The 25,267-nt window shown below is 39.7% G+C and overlaps 1 protein-coding gene across 1 annotated transcript in view; it reads right to left on the reverse strand.

The window, feature by feature from the left end:
- ATP8A2 (ATPase phospholipid transporting 8A2) overlaps positions 1-25,267 on the reverse strand; it is a 286,903-nt gene that overhangs the window by 120,014 nt on the left and 141,622 nt on the right. Inside the window, exon 26 of the mRNA XM_059825756.1 lies at positions 22,139-22,249. Coding sequence (XP_059681739.1) covers positions 22,139-22,249 — 111 coding nt within the window. The remainder of the gene's footprint in view (positions 1-22,138; positions 22,250-25,267) is intronic.

The following is a 25,267-nucleotide window of genomic DNA, read 5'->3' on the forward strand; positions in this document are numbered from 1 at the left end:
ATTACAGGTGCATTATTAGATTCCAGTGTTCCAAAAAGCCACAGAAGACAGTTGTGTAAAAGCAGAACGAGTAGCTCATCCTTTCACTATTACATTTTTAGTAATTCCTCCCACACTTATACAAGATTAAGGCAAAACAGAACCCTTGTCAGACTGATAACAGTTATGAAATGGTAACATACTTGAGACTACAGTATAGTAATGACTAAGTTACTCACATTTCTGGAATTCTAAAAATAACCCATTAACTACACACAGCTTAGTTTGAAGGCAAAAACAAACCTCACTCATGAAGGCCTTCAGGTATACAAGTAGTTAATTAGATCATATTCCTCACTATTAAGAATTTTTTAACGTTAAACTTCTAAAGAGTTACTAACATCACTACCTTCCTGTCAGCATCAAAAGACAAGGAACGAGCAAAGCACCTTCACCTTGGAAAAGGTGTGTTTTTCCCATCCTGGCACCTGTAATGTATAGAACTTCACCTGAGATAAAGGAACCACCAAAGAGAAGACAACTTTCTCTCTACTATGAAAAATTAGAAGCAGAACATGGACTTCAGATGGGTACCTTGTGAGAATTTTGGGGAAAAAGTAAAAAAGACAATGGAAAATATGAAGGGGAAAAAAAAGTTTAACACGCCTCAAAAGGAAAAGGGCCTTGTACTTAGCAACAGCTGCTGAAGAGTGCACTGAAGTTTCTGGCTTTTTTGTTGTTGTGGGTTTTTTTTGTTTTGGGTTTGTTGGTTTTTTTTTTTTTTGCTTTGTTTTTTAAGTAAAACTGACTTACAAGCCTTCTGCAAAGAGTTCTATAGTTTAATAATTTAGCCCATGGATGATGCTTTATTAACGGCATGCATCAGAAGTTATCACCGGAAAACTGGATAGAAGCCCAGATGTCTCGTTTAAGACCATTTTTATTTCCTACGTTTTCAAAACATTGCATGGGGATTTAGCTGCACGACTCAAATGAACTTAATGAGAGTCATGCAGCTATGCCTACATACGCCACTTTGAAAATAGAGAAGTACTGGTTTGGGTTCTGTTTTTCTGAAGCTCTCCCTGGAGTGATTTAAAGCTGGTTTTTCCTCTCAGTCTTTTCTCTAAAGGTCTTCTACACTTCACATCACCATGTCTGACACAGATAAATAGCTGAAAACTTTGGACACCTCATTTTTCAAAGACTCCAGTACTCAAAGCTTGTGTGGTACCATGAAAACAAACAGTAAACAGCCAAGCAATTAAATTCAGCCAATTGTGCATATGTGCTCAATGTAACTGCAATAGGTTACTTCAAATCAGAACACTACTGTGGACACTGAATGGAGTTACAACTTGGTATCAACAGATGTCATTTATTATGATTGATTACTACTTACTGTAAACCATTTTAACACCCGCACACGATCAAGCCTAATATAGGTTATTCAGGTTCAAATCAAAACTTCAGTATATACAGTGTATTTCACACCCCACAAACCTCTACAGGAAAGTCATGCTGTAAAGTATAGATTAAGGAAAAAGAACTGTATGATATGTATCATTTACAGCCTATTAAAAAATTCATTTTGCTGTATTTGTTGTAAGCTGTACGAGTAATTTTACTGTATTCTCATCTTTTAAAACATAGATCTCCTTAATTTCTTTCAGTTTCTTTAATCAAGGAGTGCTAATCTTTACCTTTCTAAGCTTATGAATTGCCTGTTTAAACAAGAGCCCCCCCAATCAGCTGGCAGCTTGTAAATCTGTCTCCAGGTCCAAACGGACAAAGCCTGAGAAAGAACCAGGACTTTGCTCTAACTTTTCAATTCTGCAGTGACATTGCAGCAGAAGACTAAAGGGGAATATAAAGATTATTTAAAGATTGTTACTTTTTCATTTTCAGTGCTCATATTTTATAGAAATAAATGATACAAGACACCATGAAAATCCTTAACAATTTTATAACAAGTTCTGAGAGAAAGCAAGCAACAAAGGCAGGATCACTTCAGGGAAGCCTGTCTGTATCAGAAAACACATAAATAATGTGAAGAAAAAAGGATCATCTGTGGTAGGCCAGTAAGAATAACTTCAGAGAAAAATCAACTGCAGCACAAGGATGTCTTTCCTTCATATAGGAAAGACAGACATAGAGCATGTGTACAGCAACACTACTGATGTAGAAGCTACACTTGTGAATTGTGATCATAATCATAACACAAGCCACGACCTCCTGGAAAACACCCTCCTGATGTTTAGAGATCCTCCTGATCCTAACTAGGAGTAACACAATAGAGATTATCACAAACCAGACAATGTGCTTGCCTTCCCGTAGGATTTAGCCAGGATGACAGTTTCTTCTCAAGTTTCCTGCATTTCTTAAGACCCCTGGGCTCTAGAGAGACTCATTCTAACTAAAAATACACACACAGCGCATCCTGTGTCACGCCGGTGACAATCTGTCATCCTCCAGGCATTCCTCAGCTGTCAATTTTGAACAGTATTGGTTAAATGCTTTAGTGCACTGAAACACATTATGGAATAAGATCTTCTTATATACAGGTGCATTAGGTTTTTATATTCTTTGCTGAAGAGATTAGGTTTAGGTAAACATTTAAAAATAGGGCAGAAAGACAGACAGGCAGCTCTAAGACAGAACATGTCACCAGTGCAAAGCAATTTGGAATAAGTAGGGAACTGCCCCGATCCTCCCTCAAACAATAAATACAGTATTTTCCTCCCAGATTCAGCTTGCTCTCTTTCCTAACTTGGCAATTGCACTTCTGGGTAGAGTATGAGCTGTGCTCAAAGCAGCATCCTGCAGGTGTTTGTTGTAGCCCCCGTAATTTTTTATTTTATCTAGAATGCAGATGGGTCTGACTGTCATATAAAGGAGTATTCTTCTAAATTTGGAATTCAAGTTTATGGCTTTGGGGCCAGATCAGAGCTGGAAAAGAAGTTTCCACACATTACTGGTGGCCACGTACATCTCATGTTCCAAGCTATTGACCTGAGAATGTAAGAGAGTGGTATCGGAAGTTAAGAAGCTTAGTAATTTCTGATAAATTCCTGTCAAAGCAACCTGAGCACTCAGAGCTGTATAACATTGCCAGCTGTATCCCAGTAAGCAAAGAGACTGACACCTAGCTTGCATTCCAGAGGCAACCATCCATCCAAAAAGAATCCCTGTAAGACCTTCCAAGAATATACTATTACCCCTGTGTGGATGCTGGGTCACATACACAGCAGGTCATCTCCAGGACGTCAGAGCAAATACATTTTGTTAATGCACAGGGACAGGACTAGTGAGCTGAATACATTCTGGGGCAAAACAGACACCATTCAGGATTTCTTTAGGGAGCCAAAGCACACATTGGGAGGCCACCATACAGTCTAATTGCCACGACCAGAGCATAAGCAGCGTTGTACATGGTGGATATGCCTGGGTAAAATGTGCAAGGGCGAAGTCCAAACTGTCAAATCTCAGCTCCCTAGTCCAAACTCAGCCTTTCTTTTGGAAAGAAGTATTTGTTCCCTTTACCAGAAAAGGCAGGTATCACTTCTGCAGACAGCTTGTTTCAGGTATTGCTCTTTACAGATAATGCAGGAAAAAAGCATGCCAAGTTCAGTTCCCTCCAACACTGACCCAGCAATAGTGGCACCATACACCTCATCTCACCCTCTGCATGCAGCACATACCTACCGCCAGGCTAAAAATCACTATGCTGACAGCAGTGACACAGCCATCAGGTTATTCCATACATTTTTATGTTAAAAATACTCTGAAAATAATTTGTCAGACTTGCTAGATGCCTATAAGAGATGTAAGCACAGAACTACACACTGTGGATACAGCTGGTCTCTCCTAAAGAGCACTTATGAGTAATGTGACAAACCATGCTGCATCTTGTGCCTGGGATCCAAGCGTTGCTTTTCATGGCAAAAACTTTTAAGAACACAGATATAATCAAAGTCTAGGAGTAAATCATAGCTGTGTCTTCAGTAAATTCAGCAGGAAGGGCCAAAGTGTGATTAATGCCACCTAACAAAGAGCATCAGCAATACAGCTAGAATCACTGCCCATGCAGGATGAATGTACTTTAGGAGAGCCATAGGAGTTCATTAACTGTTTGCTGTTTTTATGGAGCTGCTTCTTAAATTGGGAAAAGTGAGACAGAACTAAGATCACTCCAACCATACTGCCAGCTCTTCTGCTCTGGCTTGTGAGGGGTAAGAAAGGATTGTCATTATAAAGCTGAAGTTTTCCTACTATATCTGGAACTGGACTGATGCCTAAAGCCACATAAAGCAGATATCAATACATTAGAGAAGTGACCACAAGTGACTTGTTGCTGCAAGAGAACCTGTCATTCTAGGGAAACAGGAAACAGCAGTTTCCTGTTTCCCTAGATTTTTTTTCACCCTTTAATTTTTTACCCTTTCTTTTCAGTGGCACCAAGTGAGAACATTTTACATTCATACCACAAAGGCAATTGATTTGGCTTCATCAGATTAATTTTCCTAAGGCCACAGATATTCTTTCAGAATATTTTATTCGTATCACAAAGTTCAGTGAAGAATTAAGTTCTTGTTTCAGATTTTGGGAAACAGCCACCATGAATTCGAATACTGAAAATATTAATTGCAATACCCATGTCCTACTCTATTCCTTTTAAATTTTTATTAGCAACTGGTTTCTTTTAAACATGAGGGATATTGGGAATTACCAAGTCTGACACACTGCAACTATATAGCCTCCTGCTGTACGTACAATGGGGATTTCAAAATAGTTTGGGGAACAGGTTTAGGCAAGAGTAATACAAACACAGAAATAGCTCCTCTTTGAGAAATACGTCAAGGATACAACGGGACGTGCATATCCAAGTGAGTCAGTTCAAAATGCTTGTCAGGAAATAGCTGAAACTCACTGATCATTAATAGAATATGTTAAGCTATTAATTCTCAAATGGAACTATGCTGGACTTCCAGCTGTTTGAAATACTAAAAAGAAACCTGGAAGTCTGTTTTCATTTTGGTACTACTACAATTTTTTATCCTTTTTTTCCTTCCGTACTCCTCTTCCCCAACATAGTGGAACAGCTGTGACTGACAACTTCTATAAAGGCACCCTTTCTGCTTTACAGCAGACAGTAAACATTTTTATGGATGGTAAAGCAAAACACCATCAGGTGGTGCATACACAAACATGCACATTCGATTTAGAGGGAAGCCTTACATGGACCGGAAAGAAAAAACCTACAAATGCTACAGAACATGTGCATTTCTAAGAAAATGCCTTAAAACCTCTAATTCTTCTCTGATTTAGTTGCAATTAGTCTCAGATGATGCAGTTGGGAGCACCTGAACAACGCTGATATTACCCCAAATGATTTTTCGTGGATGGAACTTCCTAGAACAGTTTGGCAAAACCAGATAATTAATGGTTTTCGAGAATATATTCAAACAAAAACTCAGAATGTAAAGAGATGCTTTTACTTTCTATACTAGTGGTTTTCTGCTGATGTAACTGATCACTTAAAATATTTTTTGTCTATTGCTACAAACAAACCCAATGAATTGAAGATTAAATCCTGTAAGAAGATCATTACCACTCCCCTTAGTGATATCAAAGTACAATTGCAACCAAAACAGCTTTTCTAAAACAAACATGTGATTTCACATAGTTTCTACAACATGCAAAAACTTCCTTTTTCTTCTGCTGCTATTTTTCAAAGCTGAAAGACTCAGTAGCGAGACATAGCTGTGGAATAAAAAGGGATTCTGTATTTTACTGTCTAAGCAGTGATTTGAGGAAAAAAGATTTAAGGAAGACTAACCCCAGTATGGTGTTGCAGCTCCCAGCACAGGAGCCACACACGTAACAGTGATGGCTTGGAATGAGCCTACGTTTTCCAGAAGATGACACTGCTGCAGGACCCAGGCACCCAGTGGAGGAAATGGACAACCCTCAATATTTACACCACCTCCAGAAGTGCTGACAAGAGTTGACAATATTTTTTAAATTTTGTTTTTACAATGATACCTGAAAAGATTGTTCTCAGTACCAAACTCCACAAGACAAGGCCAGGAGAACTTTGTATTTGCAATGGAAGCAAGAGCTATTTAAATGCAATACAAAAGCCATTTTTTTAGGGTATCATTCTTCGTATACCATTAAGCAGGCAGTCATCTGCCAAAATTACTTTTTGGAACAGGATACATAGTCACTGCAGGAGTTTACTGTGACTGATGCTAGCAGGGGGGGAAATAACTGAAGCAACTGAAGCCAGGCAGGTAAAGGTCTGTTTCTCCCCATTTACTAGAATTATATAGTAATTACTTCTGTTTGAACAGAAGAAAGCAGACATTTCCTGCCCACCAGAGTGGCTTCCAGATATACCTCCAAATGGAGAAATATGACAATTACAGTTTCATCGATCTTCATTATTTTTAATGTGACCGTAGATGTGGGAGTATTGCTAGATTTTATATTATCGAAGTGTATGCAGCAGCAGCAACCTTCCTTGCAAATGAGAAGTTTAACCAAGTGCCTGAGCACAACCCCAAGTGCCTGAGCACAACCCTAAGTTAAGTTTATTGTACCCAGCATTTGTATCATTTACTGCTGCTTTGGGGCTGCAATAAAAACCTGTAGATTTGCTTCTTTGTAAGAAAGGAATAACAAATATAGTGACGAATCTCAAGTGAGTATCAGTGTGGTTAAAGGGAGCACTGGAAACTTCTGATGAGCACGAATCCCTACCAACACACCAGTAAAATAAGTAGTAAGACAGACTCAGTCAACACAACAAAAAAACCCACCCCAAATAACCCCAGTCAGTCACCAACACTCAGGTTACAATGCAGTCAGCTATGTGAAGAGCGACAGGCAATGACCAGAGGAATTCTATTGAGTTTCTGAAAAGCAGAGCTCTCAGGAGAACAACATTTACTGATCTGACAACCTGCTCTACAGGCAACGAAGCCTGCAGAGACAGAAAAACCCCCCAAAACACCCACTCCTAGATCCATGTAAAAATCAAACTTCCAGGCAGATAAACCTTCATGCTCGTGAGTAGTTCTCATTGAGTGTAGCTCTCCTGACAGTAAGCAGATGAAAGCCATAGAAGGAAGTGTCATTCATTAGAAACCAAGTTCGTACCAGCAATATATGTGAGTATTAAAACCAGCATGCTAGAAGTTGCATTATTTTGTGGGTTACCCTTTTTAAAATGCAAACAAGGTAATGACTTCATTGCTGAAAAGACAGATTTCCAATCCTAACCCGTATTTTAAATGTTCTAGCTTTTCTCTCATGCCTTCCCTAGAATGCTTTCTCAGCAATATCAGTCAACTAAAAGAGAATGGTAATTCTCACATGACACATCCCTTGAAGCACTATCCTGTTTTCAGGTAACATAGTCCTGCTTCTTCCCCTAGAAATAAGAAGGTGGGAGCAATAAATCAACTCAGCATAAATTAGGAACTGCTTGAAAAATAGTAGGAACTGCTTCCAGATAAACAAAGTCTACCAGGACTTTCACTGCCATCATTTTATCACTCCTCCGTTGCAGGAATACCTTGTATTTTAGCACAAGCCAGCTCCTCCTTGCTGCCCAGATGGCTTAATGCACATTCTTAAAGATTCCCCCCCTCACATACCACAAATCACACACCATAAAATCCAGTAATTGTTCATACATTCTGTTAAAATTATGGTCTCCAATGTATTCTCAGTTTTTGAGAGATCATAGCTTCTTTGCACACATGAACAACACGTGACAGACATAAGGAAAGGGTTTTTTGTTCAAGCTGTGCCTTTGGGATCAACTACCACTTCTCAACTTCCTTCCTTCTTCCCCAGCTCTACATTTGGGATGCCTTTGAGTAACAGATACCCAGACAGCCCCAAAGGGAAAAAATGGTTAATTATAAGTCCCCAAGCAGGTATGCCATGAGATTACTAAGGATATCTGAACACCAATTCACACTCTTCACCTGGTCTACCTCCAAAATTTTTTGTCTTTTCTGCAGATACACAAGCAAAAGCTCTCACCTTAGCTTACTAAAATAACATGTACATGTAGGTCTGACAAAAGTCTGCTATCAGAAGAGCTGGTCCTACCTCTTGTCCAAGAACTCCTGTGTACATCAGGAACGTGATCTGGCTGAACTCGAACCTTAAAAAGCTCATCCTGCAGCTGTGCAAACACTAGTGCCTTGGAAAGGAAGGAGGAAAGAACACACTCCTAGGGAGAAAGGAAGATCAGACTGCCCTTTTTAATGGCAGTGTGCATTTATGTCAGATTAGAGCATAGCCCAGTTGTGGATATAAATAACAGTAAAAGCACAGCCCAGTGATGGGTATAGCAACATGCATGACACAGTTCGAGGGACTTAGACTTTCTAAGGGAAGTGGCACCATGAAGGCAAGCACTGCACAAAGCTCCCAGTGCAGAAAGCTGCTGGACCCACCGCCACAGTATGGTGTGGTGCCACTGAGACAGACTGCAGCAGGCAAACAAGGATTAATGATGTCACTATGGAAGTCACATCTTGAAATTTCCTAGATTTCATGCATTTACATATTCAATCACAACACTAAAAAAAGAAAAACAGAAGTAAAGCAACTCAGTAGTCTGCCCCTATCTTGTTCATGAAGCAGGATGTATTACTAGGCATAAACACACTTCTGAGTAGTACGAAACCACAAGTCATTTTTAATGCTAATGAATGCCAGCTGACACAAAGCACGAGCTGACTGTCATATTGCTTAGCTGCTCCGGACACCTGTCATTCCTTGGCCACAGAAGGGAGAAAAGGTCAAAGCACTGTTAGTAAACCCAAAGGGGAGACTCACTTTTCTACCAAAATTGACTTGACAGGAACCATCATCACAAATAATACTGAGAGGTTCAGGTGTTACTGGTTACTGATGGCTTATGCTTCCTGCTGCTACCAAGCCATCTACATATTTTAGTCAGTTAGCATTAATAAAAATTAACTTGCACTATCATTTATTAATAAAGAGAGCATTATTTGGTTTTGGATGAGAGCATACAGTAGTAGATTTCTTTTCTTACACATGTAAGATTTATATAGTTTATATGAAAATATATATACTTTCACTGAATCCCTGCAGAACTTAGATACAGCTAAGGCTTATGTATTTCATCTTCTTGCTTTCCAAATCCTTAATTGCTTTTGCATGAATGCACAGAAATCCAGCAAGAATAAAGTAAAATAACTGTCATGTTAGCAACGTAACAACTTAGCAACAAAAGGAGGGCTACGGAGAATCTTCATCCTTTACTGGACGCAGGGGGAAACAGTGACAAAGGATGAGGAAAAGGATGAAGTATTTAATGCCTTCTTTGCCTCAGCCTGTAATAGTAAGACCAGTTCTCCAGGTACCCAGCCCCATGAGCTGGAAGATACGGACAGGGAGCACAATGAAGCCCCCACAATCCAAGGCGAAATGGTTAGCGACCTGCTACACCACTCAGACACACACAAGTCTATGGGGCCAGATGGGATCCACCCAAGGGATCCCTGAGGGAGCTGGTGGAAGCGCTCACCAAGACACTTCCCATCACATACCAGCAGTCCTGGCTGACCAGGGAGGTCCCAGTTGACTGGAGGTTAGCAAATGTGACACCCATCTACAAGAAGGGCCGGAAGGAGGATCCAGGGAACTACAGGCCTGTCAGTCTGACCTGGGTGCCGGGGAAGATTATGGAGCAGATCATCCTGAGTGCCATCATGTGACATGTACACAACAACCAGGTGATCAGGCCCAGTCAGCATGGGTTTATGAAAGGCAGGTCCTGCTTGACTAACCTGATCTTCTATGACAAGGTGACCTGCTTAGTGGATGAGGGAAAGGCTGTGGATGTTGTCTACCCAGAATTCAGTAAAGCCTTTGACACCATTTCCCACAGAATTCTCCTGGAAAAACTGGCTGCTTACGGCTTGGACGGGCACACTCTTCGCTGGGTAAAACCCTGGCTGGATGGCCAGGCCCAAAGGGTTGTGGTGAATGGAGTTAAATCCAGTTGGTGGCCGGTCACAAGTGGTGTTCCCCAGGGCTCAGCATTGGGGCCAGTTCTGTTTAATATCTTTGTCAATGATCTGGATGAGGGGATCGAGTGCTCCCTCAGTAAAGTTTGCAGACGACACCAAGTTGGGCAGGAGTGTTGATGTGCTTGAGGGTAGGAAGGCTCTGCAGAGGGATCTGGACAGGCTGGATCGATGGGCCCAGGCCAATTGTATGAGGTTCAACAAGGCCAAGTGCCGGATCCTGCACTTTGGCCACAACAACCCCATGCAATGCTACAGGCTTGGGGACGAGTGGCTGGAAAGCTGCCTGGTGGAAAAGGACCTGGGGGTGCTGGTTGACAGCCAGCTGAATATGAGCCAGCAGTGTGCCCAGGTGGCCAAGAAGGCCAACGGCATCCTGGCCTGTATCAGAAACAGTGTGGCCAGCAGGAGCAGGGAGGTGATCATGCCTCTGTACTCGGCACTGGTGAGGCCGCACCTCAAATCCTGTGTTCAGTTTTGGGCCCCTCACTACAAGAAGGACATTGAGGTGCTGGAGCGTGTCCAGAGAAGGGCGACGAAGCTGGTGAGGGTTCTGGAGCACAAGCCTGATGAGGAGCAGCTGAGGGAACTGGGGTTGTTCAGTCTGGAGAAGAGGAGGCTCAGAGGAGACCTTATCACTCTCTACAACTACCTGAAAGGAGGTTATAGTGAGGTGGGTGTCGGTCTCTTCTCCCAAGTGACAAGTGATAGGACAAGAGGAAATGGCCTCAAGTTGTGCCAGGAGAGGTTTAGATTGGATATTAGGAAAACCTCCTTCACTGAAAGGGTTGTCAGACACTGGAACAGGCTTCCCAGGGAGATGGTGGAGTCACCATCCCTGGAGGTTTTTAAAAGACATGTGGATGAGGCACTTAAGGACATGGTTTAGTGGTAGACTTAGCAGGGTTAGGTTTACGGTTGGGCTTGATGATCTTAAAGGTCTTTTCCAACCTAAACAATTCCATGATTCTATGTTTAAAAAGTGGCAGACCAAGTTTTGACCTCCTTCACTCTTCTGACAGCATGAAGTCAAGTGGTTATCCACGTCTTTGTCTTTATGGGGCAGAACCGGATTGTAACAGACACAAACATGCATCAAGAGCACTTAGCCCTCGCTTTTCCACAGAATGGGTCCCTGTGCCTTTTGGGGTGTAGTTCTGGGGTTTTAGCTTTAGCCCATGATTACTGACTATATTGATGTTTATATTCAACATACAAGTATACTCACAAACATGTTAGGATTATAGTGATCTCAGCCTTTAAGTATTGGTCCTGATTCTCCTCTCCCTTGTCTGACACAGGCCCAGTTACAGTGAACTGTTAATCTTGGTTCAGAAATACCAAAAGAACATTGGTCCAAGATGCCCTTACTTCCAAGCAGTTGCATTCAAATTGCAATGGTTCAAGAAAAGAATCAGGCTCAAAGTAGTGAGGAAGAGGAGAACTAATTGAAAACATTATGGAATGGCAATAGAATATGTGGGGGGAGAAAAAGCTGAAACTGACTCATTTTTAATGTCTTTTCAGAAAAACAGACTGTATAACTCAGATGTAATACTATCACTAGGTAGCAAGATTTGCTATTTCTAGTGCATTTTAATATGTTCTAAATTATTTCATTGAAAAGAACAGGGAGATGGAAAAGCCATGACATGCTTTCTAGAGCATATAAATAACCAAAAGCTTATAAATAGTCATAGCTATCTGCATTGTGCTCAGCATCTCAATACAGAGCAAGAAAATAACCTGTTTTGGACAGGTTACTCACAGCTGTTACCCTTGTGTGCTATCACACAGTCCAATGCATCCTAATGCTGGCTCAATTAAGTGATGCAGGATTCCTTCACAGGAAGGGAGCCTCTCAGGGGCACTGAGTGACAACAACTCCTTTTCTCCTGTCCACAGCCACAGAGCTCTAGTTCCATACAGGGCTCCCTTGGGTCAAATACAGTCAAACCACTGAAGTGGTTTTACAGCAGAAGAGGCTGTAAAAGCACATTTGAAAGCAACACCTATGGTGCTCCAGATTTGCACTGGAGACCGGACTGATCATGGAGGATATGGTGTATTTTTCTACCCCTGTCCCTGCTGTGCTAAAAAAAAGAATTGGTTCATGGCCTTGAAATTGGGCAAACAAAAACTCAAAACCTATATTCTAGATTCTTTCCTTGACAAAAATAGGATACATTTTAAATCCTGTACATGCATTTAAACCAGCTTACAGGTGCCTCTTATGAATCCCAAAATAAAACAATCTCTAGTGGTTAATTAGTGAAAATAGACAGAGGTATTTTTATCATTAGTGTTCATCCAAGTGAAATGGCAAAATTATTTTCTAGCAGCATTTAAAAATGGAGTTGGTATTCAGTTAAATTTTTTCTCTGCTCTAGCTTCTTTGGGTCATGATCCTAAAAAAACCAAGAAACCTCAAAGTAATCAGGACCAGCTCAGTTTATGATGCAGATACTGGAAAGAAAGAAATTTTATATTCAATAAGTCTGCTAACACCACATTTCTGAGCTAGTGTTCAGAAGGTTTTTGTAGTTGTCTGTGAAGCAGTATTAAGACAGTAAGAGTTATGAACTCATGAATTGCATGCATCTGTACTACAGGATGCACTAGAAAACGTGTCCGTTTGAAACATACTCCCATGGTGCCTCCAAACATGCCAGAGAAATGCCCTTAACAACTAGAAGGGAGAGTTGATGACAAGACTGCTGTTGGACAGCAGCTCAGGTACGGATATCTTTTTTGCTCAACTTCCCAAGAACGAAGAGGCAAAGTACTAGTAAAACGTTTCAAGATGATAAAACTGAACACCAAACCAAATGTTTCAGTTTTATGATCATAAGTTACTCACACTCAAGAAATAGCAAGCCGTATAGCCTGACCTTATTCCTGGGCAAGCAGTTGGCAGCCAGGCAGACTTGTATTCAGTTTAGACAAGTGAAATGCAGCCCACGCAGACCAGCACGCTTTTTGTTCACAAGCACACAACAAACAACAGTATCCTAGCACATGGCTTGGAACAAATAAACTAATTTTATTCCAAAGAACTGCCAGGAAAGTAGAAAATGCAATTACTATTCCGTAACTTCAGTGGGACTGCTCACAGGCAAGCCACCACACATTTCCAAAAGTGGGCTCCAAGTTCAATTTTGGAGTACTTGAGGCTTAAATAAAAAGTTAAAGGTTTTTGTGAAATTGCACTAAAGCATGACTTGTGAATCAATACTATACCTTATCTGCAACACTTCCAAACTCTCTGGCACTACCTAAAAATGCTTTATAAAGAGCTGTGCGATAAGAACTGCAAACCCCTCCTCACACCTAGGCTACATAGTGTTTTTAAATACCAAGATAACATCAGAGTTCAACTGCAGCAGATACAGCTAATTGAGTAAAAGTAATTCTGCTTTTCTCTCCCCTAGAAGACTAAAGTCTTCCAAGTTGCATTAAATTACAGAATATGCATGCTTACAGGGCCATTTTAACACAAGTGCCTGAAAGCTTCTAAACCAGAGAATTAAACTCACGGTTCCGATTTGCCAGCAGTCACCGGGGCCAAGGTCTACCACCAAGTCCTCTTTGGCGAAACATAAACTCATTTGCAAGCATTTGTATTACCATTCCTAAAAGTAAGTAAATTGCTGTAGAAATACATTTTTAACATAGCTATTTAGAGCAATGAGGTATAGGTGAAAAAGAAGAAACCCTCACATCTTCAACATGCCAGCCCCATGGCTTCTGTCTAGTAGAAAGCAAAACAGACAAAAACCCCTTCTTCATACATCCAATATGCATAGGACCTTACTCTACTATCAATTATTCTCATGTATATCAGGAATGTCTCTAGTAAAGGAAGTCTATTTATAGGGGTTATAGGCCAGATATAAAGAAAACCAGTACAGACCCAAAGGATATATTTGTAGAGAGCGGTATTACCATATACACATCAATGTATACATGGTGTTGGATTTGTAAAAAGCTCTCTCAAAATTACCCCCTTCAGTGCAGTTCAGCATACATTGCTAAATTCAGCATGAGTGTGCTAAGCACAAGTTATTCCCTGATAAGGTTTATTTGCACTCTTAACATTGATACAAATTTGAAATTTGGCCTTCTCTGTACCCACAAGTAATGCCATATGCACGGAATAGGCCTAGATGGATGGGAAAGTAAGATCCATTCCCCTTTATGTTTATTAAAACAACAGGTTATCCAATATTACTGAGTCAGAGCACTCAATGTTTTTCAAGTCAATATTCAAAGCCATAAAAAGAGTTACATTTGATATGAAAACCTCTAGCTTTTGGAAAGAAAGTGGGGTTGAAATCAAGAACAATAAACTCTTGAATTTCAAAGCTGGTTTTGTTTTATGGAAAAACCCCTAGGTTAGAGTTTTCCTAACTTTCAGAATACAGGTTTAGCTTCCCTCTTAAAAGCTTCTTCACATTAGGTTATCTCTAAACATCAACTTCCATTTTCACTGGTGACATGTTTAAACTGAAAAAACATTTACCGATGACAGAATTCTGGCTTTGATGAACACATTGCTCAGGAGATGGCTAATGTTTCACACTTAACAGCCTCAAATTTAGAGAACAGCATTATTATTGCTTTGTTATAAGCCCTCCAAATATGAAATTGAGATTTTTCACACCAAATTAAGCATGTATTTTACAGGAAAAAAAATCACTGTGCCTGTCATACACCCCTTTATATATATGAATACACACAAAAAATGGATCCAGGCACTCTCAACATACTATCTGCCCAGTAAGATACTACAGCAGATCTCTTCTGGAAGTAGTCTATTGCAGCACATGTTGAACCTGGTAGGTGTTTCACCTAGAGATTTTGAGACCACGCTAAGGAATCTAATTTATCATTTATAATATTTGGAATCTTGAAAAATTACAAGCTGTGTTGGTTGTAGGGTGTAATCAAGGCAGTGTTCATAAAAGTCAGAACCATGTTGGCATTCATTCCATCACTTCTGAAAATGGCTGGGAAAAAATTCAAAATCAGACGTTTAATAGTTGAGTCAATTTGGCTTTCAGGGAAGATGGACTGCTCTCTAATGATTCACTATGCAGTGCATAGCACTAAAAAAGAAAGGAAAATTAGCATGGATTTGTCTTTGTGACTGATTCCTTGGAAACTCTTGGGCTTAACATGCTCAATTAGGAATCCAAAAAACAAGTAGTCAATCATGGATTAAAGTTGGTGAAACCAGCCTATACACAATTCTGAATTTCTTCAGACAACAGGGGGGGTTGAAATATGGAATAAATTGTCAGTGGTAGAAATATATACTAGACACTGTAAATCAGCCAAGAAAGAATTAGGATACATTTTTAAGAACGAAAAGCAAAGCACTATCTGGACAATTTTGGATTAGGTTGGCCAACGATATTTTATGATATTCCAAGTCTGGCAGGCTATCTGCAGGAACTGTTTTCTGTAACTATTGCTACTAAAGAATGTTTTCTTGAATTGGAGCCTACGATTAGCTTTTCTGGTGGGCGGGAAGTGGATAACATTCTGTCCTGCACATTCTGTGCTTCTAATTCTGCATGTTAAACCTGTGTACAAAGCTGATAAGAAACAGTGCAAGAGAAAAATAAGCACATCTAAGACCTGTTTTTCCAAAAATTATCAACAGACACAGTGCTGAGTCTCACATGCTTTGCTCCTCACACTGTGTCCATTACTGTGCTTTCCAGGTTTGCAAGTTCTGTACTATAACTTACCTAAATGTTCTGAAATATTCCACATTTTTTGAACTGATTAACATAACTGAAGTTGGGGGGTTTGGATTCCTTTCTTTTTACATGTTTCAGAAACAAATGAACAAGAATTAAAAAAAGGATTCCTTTGCTTTCTGGATAGGATTTAGTCACCTCAACATAGACCTCTTAGTACTAATAATGCTGCTGCTACTTCAGACAGGTGAAGGTCTTTGGCAGGTCCTGTGGCACACCTGCCAGTCCCATACTGCTCTCTGTGACCCCAGAGCATCCATAAAGGCTATCTACATGGGCACTACACAGCTTTCTCTCAGGCACCTAAATTTACACCTGATACCAATCTTAAAGACACCAAATCCCACCTTTTGCCTATCTGAAAGCACCTGTCCACAGAGACTAAGTTACTTGTTCAGGATATGCATGCATTTTTAAGAATTCTAAAGCCAGATTTCTGAATTATACAAAATTGAAATCACACACACATTCTATTTTCCTTCAACATGATACATCATTATTATAAACTTACCACACCAACTGAGTATATGCACACACAGAAGTAACGACTATTACATGCCTACTGCCATTTGAAGTATTTGAACAGGCAACTGAATAATTTGCATACATAAGCATGACAAGACAGTTATCTGTTATCCCTGTTCAAGAATTTTACAACCAGATGTTCTTATACTTAATTTAACACTAGGGTAAAATACTACTCGTATCTTTTAACAAAGTTGCTTTTTATAACAACACTTACTGCACTTCAGTCCTCATCTCACTGCAAAAATCCCCACGCTTAAGGTGTTCTATTGCCTGGCTGTACCCTCAGAGTTGCAAAGTCAATTGGAAACAGAAGGCACAGGGATGTAGGTAAAAGTCAGATTACATAAATCAGGGATAGACACACAGAAGCATTAGAGCTGTATATTTTTTAGTATTATATCAGATACACTCAATTCTGCATGCCATTTGGATAAGAGGGCTAAAATTCCCATGTCTGCTTCCCATATTTTTAAAAATAGCTGTTGTGTTTAACAGGAAAGCATGAAAACAGGAAAAACAAAGGTCTCATGCAGCAAGATTTCATGTGTGCTTGCACAGCTTGTGCTACCAGCTAGTCTGAAGTGGCGACCACAAAGAGCGTGTGGAGCACTTCACGGCTCTCATTGTCAGACCTTGCCAGACTCACAAAACCACCACTTATTTAAAAGTATGTTTATCTAGGCATTGTGTTTACGTGGAGCTTTTAAGACTTGAAAATTCAGCTCTAAAAGAGAAACTATGATCCTAGTGTTTTGTTCTTTATTACATTTATCTTGTTTGCTTAACACTGCTCACATGTAAGACTTCCCTCTCAGCCTCCAGAAAGAAACAGCTTTCCAGTCTGGGCTTACGACTTATCTCTGGATTCTTAAGGCAGAAGAGAAAATAATGCAGCGTCAGGGTATGTACATTATACTCTTCCCTCCCCACTTGTCATTTATTTCTCTGTCATGGCCCTGTACTGCCAGACCTTGACACAGGGACCATCTATTTCCACCACACCCCCACGCCCGCTTCTGCAATATATAATACAAGAGTGTTTCATATTAAGTACATTTCAGATAAACAACATGCTCCAGTGAAGTATTGAGCACATTTTTCCTGCACACTGTATTGGCCTGAAAGCTACCTTCCATGCTACTGTTTCCACAGAACCATTTCCAAATGCCTTCAACTCTTACCCGATATTTCTGATATTACCTTTGATCTTGCTGTGTTTCTACTTCTCCAAGCATGACATGAAAGCAACATCCCTATATTCTTTTACATTTGAAATCAGCTACCTTTTAAAGCTCTGATGTCATCAGGACAACTTTATATCATCTCCAGTGAAATATATCTGCTCAACAGACACGAAACAGATCTTTTGTTTGACTACTCAGTTTAAAGCCAGCTACATAAATAATTGAATGAGATGGTGTTTTGTAATGATGCCCAGGTGTTTGTCTGTCAAATCTTTAAAAGCCAAAACCCTGTCACTGACCTTCTGCTTCAGGATGGTCCTGAATGATTGGCTTTCCTCAGTAATGGCTTTAGTGCACGCTACTACTGCAGCCAGACATGGGAAATACAGGAATGGACACCAAAGAGTGAGCTTTATATTCACATTTCATCCCTGCAGCCACCTTGGTAGCTTTCTATGCAGATTCCCTTGCTGCTGTTACGGCAGACCCAGCAGGGCCAGTCAGAGTGGGGAAGTGGCAGCAATTCGTCTATCAACCAGCGCTGTGGATGAAAAGGCTTGATTCTGCACCCCTCTGCCAGTAAGTGAGGCCCTAAGCCAGGGAACCCCAACTTTACGCCCTGAAGCACCTTGGTAGCAGTGATACGCAAGGGGTCAAGGATCAGGCTAAGAACCACGCCAAAAGGACTTGAATTTCCAGGACCCGCTTCTCTTTCTGCTTTTGATTTATATTTCATTGAGTTCTGCATTTTCAAAAATCAAGGGGGGAAATCAAGAGAATGGCAGGAGGACATGATGAAATGCAAAGGGAAAGAGAGATCAGGTCAGAGAAAGGAGAGCAACATCAAGTTTCCGACTCTTAAAACAAACCAAAATCTTCTCAGACTTCACTGAGCTTTATCACTTTGATGACTTAAAATTCACCTCTTAAATTAGGAAGACCTAATCAAGGACAAGGGAAAAATACACTCTTATCTCCATTCCCCCTGCAAATCACTAGACTACAAGGTTTGCCTTCTGCTATAGTAGCTCTCTAGCTGCATGAAATTGTCCCAATATGAGCGCACATTTTAGTCGCCAAAGCAGCTGAAAACAGTTCCTGGGGCCCCTGTCCCTCCACAAAGAATCAGCGATTGCAGGAAGGTTGAGCATCAGACTTAACCCAGCAGCATCTCTTCGGAGGAAAGCCCATGACGCCAGTCACCTGAGTACACTTCCCACCACATCCCAAATTCGGTATTTTTAATTACCACTTATCCCAGAAGCTGAAGGAAAGCTGATGAAATTTGATGTTTCAGAGGTGCCACAGTTTGGATCCTCCTGGTATAAGAGTGACTGGTACCAAGATGAACTTCTAAGTGTATTAGGGGTCTAATATACCAATGTTGGGATGCTAGGAGACAGCAATATGTACTCGTCAAGCATTTATCATTGTTTAATTAAATTAACTTAAGTTTAATCTTAATGTATGCCTCTGCCAGTTGTGCCCGTACGTTCTGCATGCTAAGCCTGAGTACCATCTCTTATTTCTCTCTGATATTTGGAAAGTATCGGGAAATAAAAGTTATAAGCCCCACAGCTTCACTGCTGCAAAACTCATTTACATAAGGTTTACTGTAGTTATTCCTCAGGTGTTAAAGCTTCATTGAAATACAACAGATACAATAACAAAGGTACAACTGACAGTCATATTGACCGATGTGCTTTTTGATTCAACTCTATAAATATTTACTCAGCACAATCCTTTAGAAGATTAACTTAGAAAGCATTTCAAGTTGAAATCCCTGTTTCATTACAATGCTAAAAGAGTATTCCCAATACACCACACATCCAAGCAGGAAGTACAGGTAAATATTAAACTTCTCCAGAGCATTGGGGAAAAAAAAAAATCAGGAACATACCATATACACAAGCAACAGTGGGGGTGCTGGGCATTCAACTATCATTCTCTCAAGTTGAAAGACTTATTCCCTTGTGGAGCTTCTCTTTCATGAGCATCACTCCATACCAAAAACTGATCAGCGCTCCCAAGCCTCACAGCAGAAATACAAAACAACTCAGCTTCCTTCATGTAAAGCTAAGAAGGGAATTAGAGACCTCTTCTCTCTCCCTTGCATCCCTAGGATACCAAAATTGGTGTCTTTTTGGGTTTCCAGGCAATTAGGCAAGTTTTATACAGTTTTGGAGGGTAAGTTCCTTAAGGTCACTAGTAAAGCAAACTCACCAGGGGAACTAAAACCAAACTGAGCTCTTCCCATTGCTGCACGTCTACAAGATTTCTCTGTAACTTCACCTCCCTTAAGCCTTAAACTTGCTCCCAACTTCTATGCAGCGTGAGCAAAGAGGGGTAACCAAGGCACAGGGCTGAACCTTGTTACACTTTTTTCAGTGCTCAGGTGTTAGATGGAACTCACTCCCACCCTTAGTCATGGACATCAAGAGACACAAAAGCTCATTTGGTCAGCACAGTATGCAGAAAGAACTTAACACAGACTAATACAGTGAAGAGAACATCTGACCTCACATCCTCGGAGCAGACTTGCATTTTATGTATCATATAACGATCTCCGGCTAATAAAATTCTTCCCTATGGTAAGATGATTAAGCTACCTCAGGCTGGAGGTCCCAGAGGCCTTCATCTGTCTTCAACCCCTTCCACAGCTGCTCACATGGGAAGGCATAATTTAGCCATATGACATTTGATGCAGTACTTAATTTACTTGTCAGACTACAGTAAATGAAGCAAAGACACATACTGCTACAATGGGCAAGAAGTGGGACTTTCAAATCTAATTTTCAAATGGAGAAAAGAATCCTAGAAGACAATCATGAAGCTGCTAAGCATTTTCTGAACAATTCAGGGAAAACCTCAGCAATTCTCATGCTCAGTAAAAAACCCACTAGAAAAGTTCTTTTAAAAATTATTTCTATTTCTTTTTTTTCAAAATAATGAATATTATCATCATTCTCCAACAACACTTAAAAACCCTTAATAAAAACAGGAGTTATGATTAGCCCAATTCAAGTTAACAACTATTTCAGAAAGTAAGACATGAACCAAGTCTTAATTATCTAACTGTGCTAAATTCATCTCAGAGATATTAAAGTGGCTTCTACACTAGGACAAGAACACACCTGTGAAATCTCAGGAACATGGATTTAAATTTGGCAGAGAATCTGGCTGAAGAGTTGGAACACAGTCAGGATTTGGATGCTTAAAATTTAGAAAAAAAGAAACTCCTCATATGATTTCACAAATCTAGTATACTGTATATCACTCAACAACCCTGCTCTCACCCACTACTGCAAAACACTGCCATTATTTTGATGGCATAGCGTATCTCTCTTGCAGTAAACAGACTAATCTGTGTTGAAATTGTAACAGCCAACAGCTAATTCAGAAATAGCATAGGAAAAATGGAGCAAGTTAGCAGAGAATATTTGTTCTCTAAGAGCCTAACATCATGCATAAAAGATGATCAGACCCTGAGGGAGTCAGGTGTACACACACTGATCATATGATTTACTGAATAGTGAAACATTACTTACCCACTATCTCCTGTAATCAATATAACTAGCTGCCTAATTATAAATGTTCTAATTTTCTTATCTGTTAACCTCATTCATGTCTGCTTAATTGTTGAAAGACATGGTAAACCTAATATATACACATAGATTGGTGTGAAATAAAACTGATTAACAATGTGGAAATTGTTGCACCAAGTGACCACTTGATACTCAAGTGACCAATCCACTGAGCTCAAGTTCCTCATGCGTTTCTAACTAGGCAACAGCACACGATAAACATCCCTTTCTGATCCTTCTTAAATTCAAGACTATATCCCAAAACATAAGAATTACACTCCTATCTAAGCAGGATGAAATGCAACATATTAGAGTTCATAACAGTATCCAGCCCTCTAAAATCCAGTTTCACTACTTGACATCTTCAGGCAATTAATTTTCAAAACACAGTTACATTTTAAGCGTTATTAATTCAATTAACCTGATTAATTTTATAATTTCCCTGGCATTGTAGGGCAAAATTATGTCCTCTCTTTCAAAAAAAAAAAAGGCAAACTAATTTCAGTTCCAGCTAAGCTATGGTCTATAATTTGGAAGGAACAGCTATAGCTTAGGCAAACTAATTTCAGTTCCAGCTAAGCTATGGTCTATAATTTGGAAGGAACAGCTATAGCTTTTGCCTAGTTTATTATTTGCTTATAGAGTTCTTCCTGATTCTACTAAATGAACTTTTGATTTAATTTTAGCCCCAAATTCAAGTTTTATAAATATGAGCTCTAATTGAAATGTTTCCATGAATACAAAGCTTTCAATAAGAACATTTGCACAGAAGGAGTGAACTTTGTCCTTGACATCTCATATCCAAGGCTTCACTGTACTGAAACCTTCAGTTTTCCTTTTGCAAACATTAAAAGATGCAAGTGAACTAACTTAATCTGAGAAAGGAAACAGAATTTTAAGTCGTTAAACATGGAAAAAAGTGTCAGCCCTTTTAGTTCAATCCATTTGGATGAGTTTTTCTTTTTACAAGAGATGATTTCAGGAGTAAGACCCACTCATTTAGATACTCTTACCTCGATAATATACAAAACCACATTCTTGTAGAAGCAATATAGTATGCACTTGGTAACTCGATTGTAACTCCAAGCTCCATGGACCAACAACAGCTTCTCCAAGTAGGAAAACTGAAAACAAGAAAACAAGTTTTTACATATATGAAGAACTCTTCAAAGAAAATGGTTAAAGTAAACCCCTGCCCTCAGATATGAAAGCTGTTCTTGAAGCACAATATTTGAATAGCTTAGCAGAACATACATGCAAAAAACAACACTTAAAGTATTTACAGGAAAAGCCTTTTTTGTAGCAAAACCTCTGAATGTTTTTAAGTGGACTTCACTGGCTTTAAACAGCAAGAAGTCTTCGATTAGTATTACTATCCTAATAGCAAAAATCAAGCAAGCTTAACAAAATATAGCCTTATGGATTGAATATAAATGTGAACCCTTCATTTCATGGTCAAAGAAGATTCCTGTGTTTGAGGGCTTACAAGGTTCAGAATCTCCCTTCTCTGTGTTAAACAAACAGTCTGTTAATTAGAACTGTCTTGAGCTGAAATAAAATGCACAAGGGGGAACACAAGTGGAAAAATAGATGCATAGAGTCTTTATTATAGAGAATCAATACTTACACTAACATATTCAGCCCACAAAATGCATGCAATCGTGTGTTATACAAAGCACCTAAAATATTGTAGAAAGGAAGGAGGAGCATTTGCCAAAAAGGGCAAGTAAATGAATCTGGTAAAAATGGATACCTTTTAATGCTAGTTTGAACCACAGACAGAGCTCAAATTCAGCAGTTTTGAAAAATGGACTTTTATAAAAGTAGTCTCACAATGCAACCTAGGAAATGCGTAATTTTCTAGTCTTGGCTTTATCAGTGAGCCTTTTTATGACCTGCAGCATTCCTCTTTCGTCTAGTTACAGAAAACTCCAACTGGTGCCTAGATTTACCATTCAGCACGTGTGTACCTGAAGGGTTCTTGGACATTAAGGTGGGACCATTATTTGCTTTGCTTCCTTTTCCATGAAGTGGCTTGATAGGAAGAGCTTGGCTTCCTAAGTTTAAGTTCTACAAAAACTTGTTTGAAATGGAAAGCTACAATAATGAATTAGGACTGTCACGAGATAGCTCTGCTCCCATGATGTCCATCACTGAAATCACTGAACCACAAATCCTGTAAGAACAGCCTCTCTCCCATGCATCAGCAACTCAGATTTGTTAGGATATGCCAGCAAGAAAGAAGGAAAGAAAATAAAAGCAAGCCAAACTTCACGGTTCAGTCTCTGCCCAACTTGAGTCAGGATTTAATGTGGGACACTCACAAGGGAGTAGTTGACCTACTAGACACCTAATGTCTCAGTTAATATGCAGCACAGCTACAACTTCTCATCAAAATTCACTGACAAAACACATCAGTGGTGATAGGAAACTTGCCACTACGTCCTGACAAGTCACCCCAAACACCTCTTGCAGAGAATAGTTAGACACACCCTAAAAACTTCTCACTCTGCTGAGTCTAACGAGTGGCCATCTCAGATGTAGTCTTCTCTGGAGCTCAAGGCAAGGAAAAATCCTACCATTAACTGCTCTTGTCTGTACTCTCATGGAAATGAGTGCACTGCATAGCGCAACAAGGAAGATACTAATAACCTAAACAATGCAGTTCTGAGCCTGTTCACACTGGTGAAGAGTCCCATTAAGAAGTGGCAAGGAATTAAATTTGTTTTGATGCTGGTCACTGAAATTACGCAAATGCACAGCTACTGGCATACTCGAGCAACTGTAGGAATAGAGCTCTACTAAGGCACTGGCCTTGTTTGAACACTACTGTATTTATGGACTTTTAAATCAGAAGGGAATATTATGACTATCTGGCTGGTCTACCCGCAAAACAGTTTCTAAGTTTTCACAGACATCTCTGTATCAACCCTAGCATAACTTTTTTATACAGAGATTATCTCTTAGAAAGATACCCCTCACCTTGATTAAAGGATGAGGTGATGCCATGTTGGGGGGGGCAGCACAGGTCTAAGACAGTGAAAATGCATCCAAAATGCAAGCCAAATTTTCCAAAGAAAACAAATGAAACATGAATGTTTAAGAAGTTTCCCTAGTTAAGAAAAGGAAACAGTCCCTAGACACCAGATGCTCTTGGGATTAAGATGCTAAGCCTTTTACTAAGGAAAAAAGTTATTAAATTCTACTACTGTCTCTCTAAACAGTTAAGTCATTTGATTTGGGAATTCTCCAAATATGGATCACTGGTGCAATATCATTTCAAGAGAAAAGGATGATTCAAACAGATGCTCCTTGCACCTGTGGAAACTATTTGGGGTAGAGTCAGACACAAGTTGCCTTCTTATTTTTGTTTGGTTTATGCTTTGATTCCCCCCGGAATCCTGAACAAGCCTATATAGAGACTTTCTCTTCCCTAAGAGCCTACTTCTGGCACCACTGCATTTGAAATACCATTTGAACATGAGATGCTACACTGTAGTTGTTGTCTTAAATTACTCAATAAGAACATGCCTTCAAGGCATGCACATAGAGTAATGTTTTAGTGGGAGTTATATGTCTTCACTGAAAGAATTATACCGCATGGAGATCAAGCTTTTCTTTTGAATGCTTTTTTTTGAAACACACATTACCATACACTATTAGCCTTCTTCACAAGGGGGATTCCTTTATGTGTTTTCTAATCAGCACAAAGCTCTTCTACACAATCACAAAAAACACAGTTTCACAGTGTTTTACTGATTTTTGAAAGTTAAAATTCTGTGCGACCAGCTTTTATTTCCTATTGAACTAAGAAGATTCATTGCTATTGTCAGTAACTCCCTGACTGGAATTTAAACCTAGAGCAACTTATTTCCACATTCCAACACCAAATCCAAAGACAGGGTTTTTGTTAACGCAGAAGCAACACATTAACATGGGATTACTTCTTCAGATTTAACATTACTGCAATTAACGCAAAAGGAATTAAGTGTGTAGGGCCCTCTACGGACAAAACTCTAACTACTTATGCTTACTTATTAAAATGGAAATAATAAATGATCTGAGGAAGTTTAAGTAAAGAGCATTCAATTAAGTTATACAGCAGAAGCAATATATACTCTACAGAAGTTAAAAATGAGAAA

The sequence above is a fragment of the Gavia stellata genome, chromosome 1 (genome assembly GCF_030936135.1).
Source record: "Gavia stellata isolate bGavSte3 chromosome 1, bGavSte3.hap2, whole genome shotgun sequence".
NCBI lineage: Eukaryota > Metazoa > Chordata > Aves > Gaviiformes > Gaviidae > Gavia > Gavia stellata.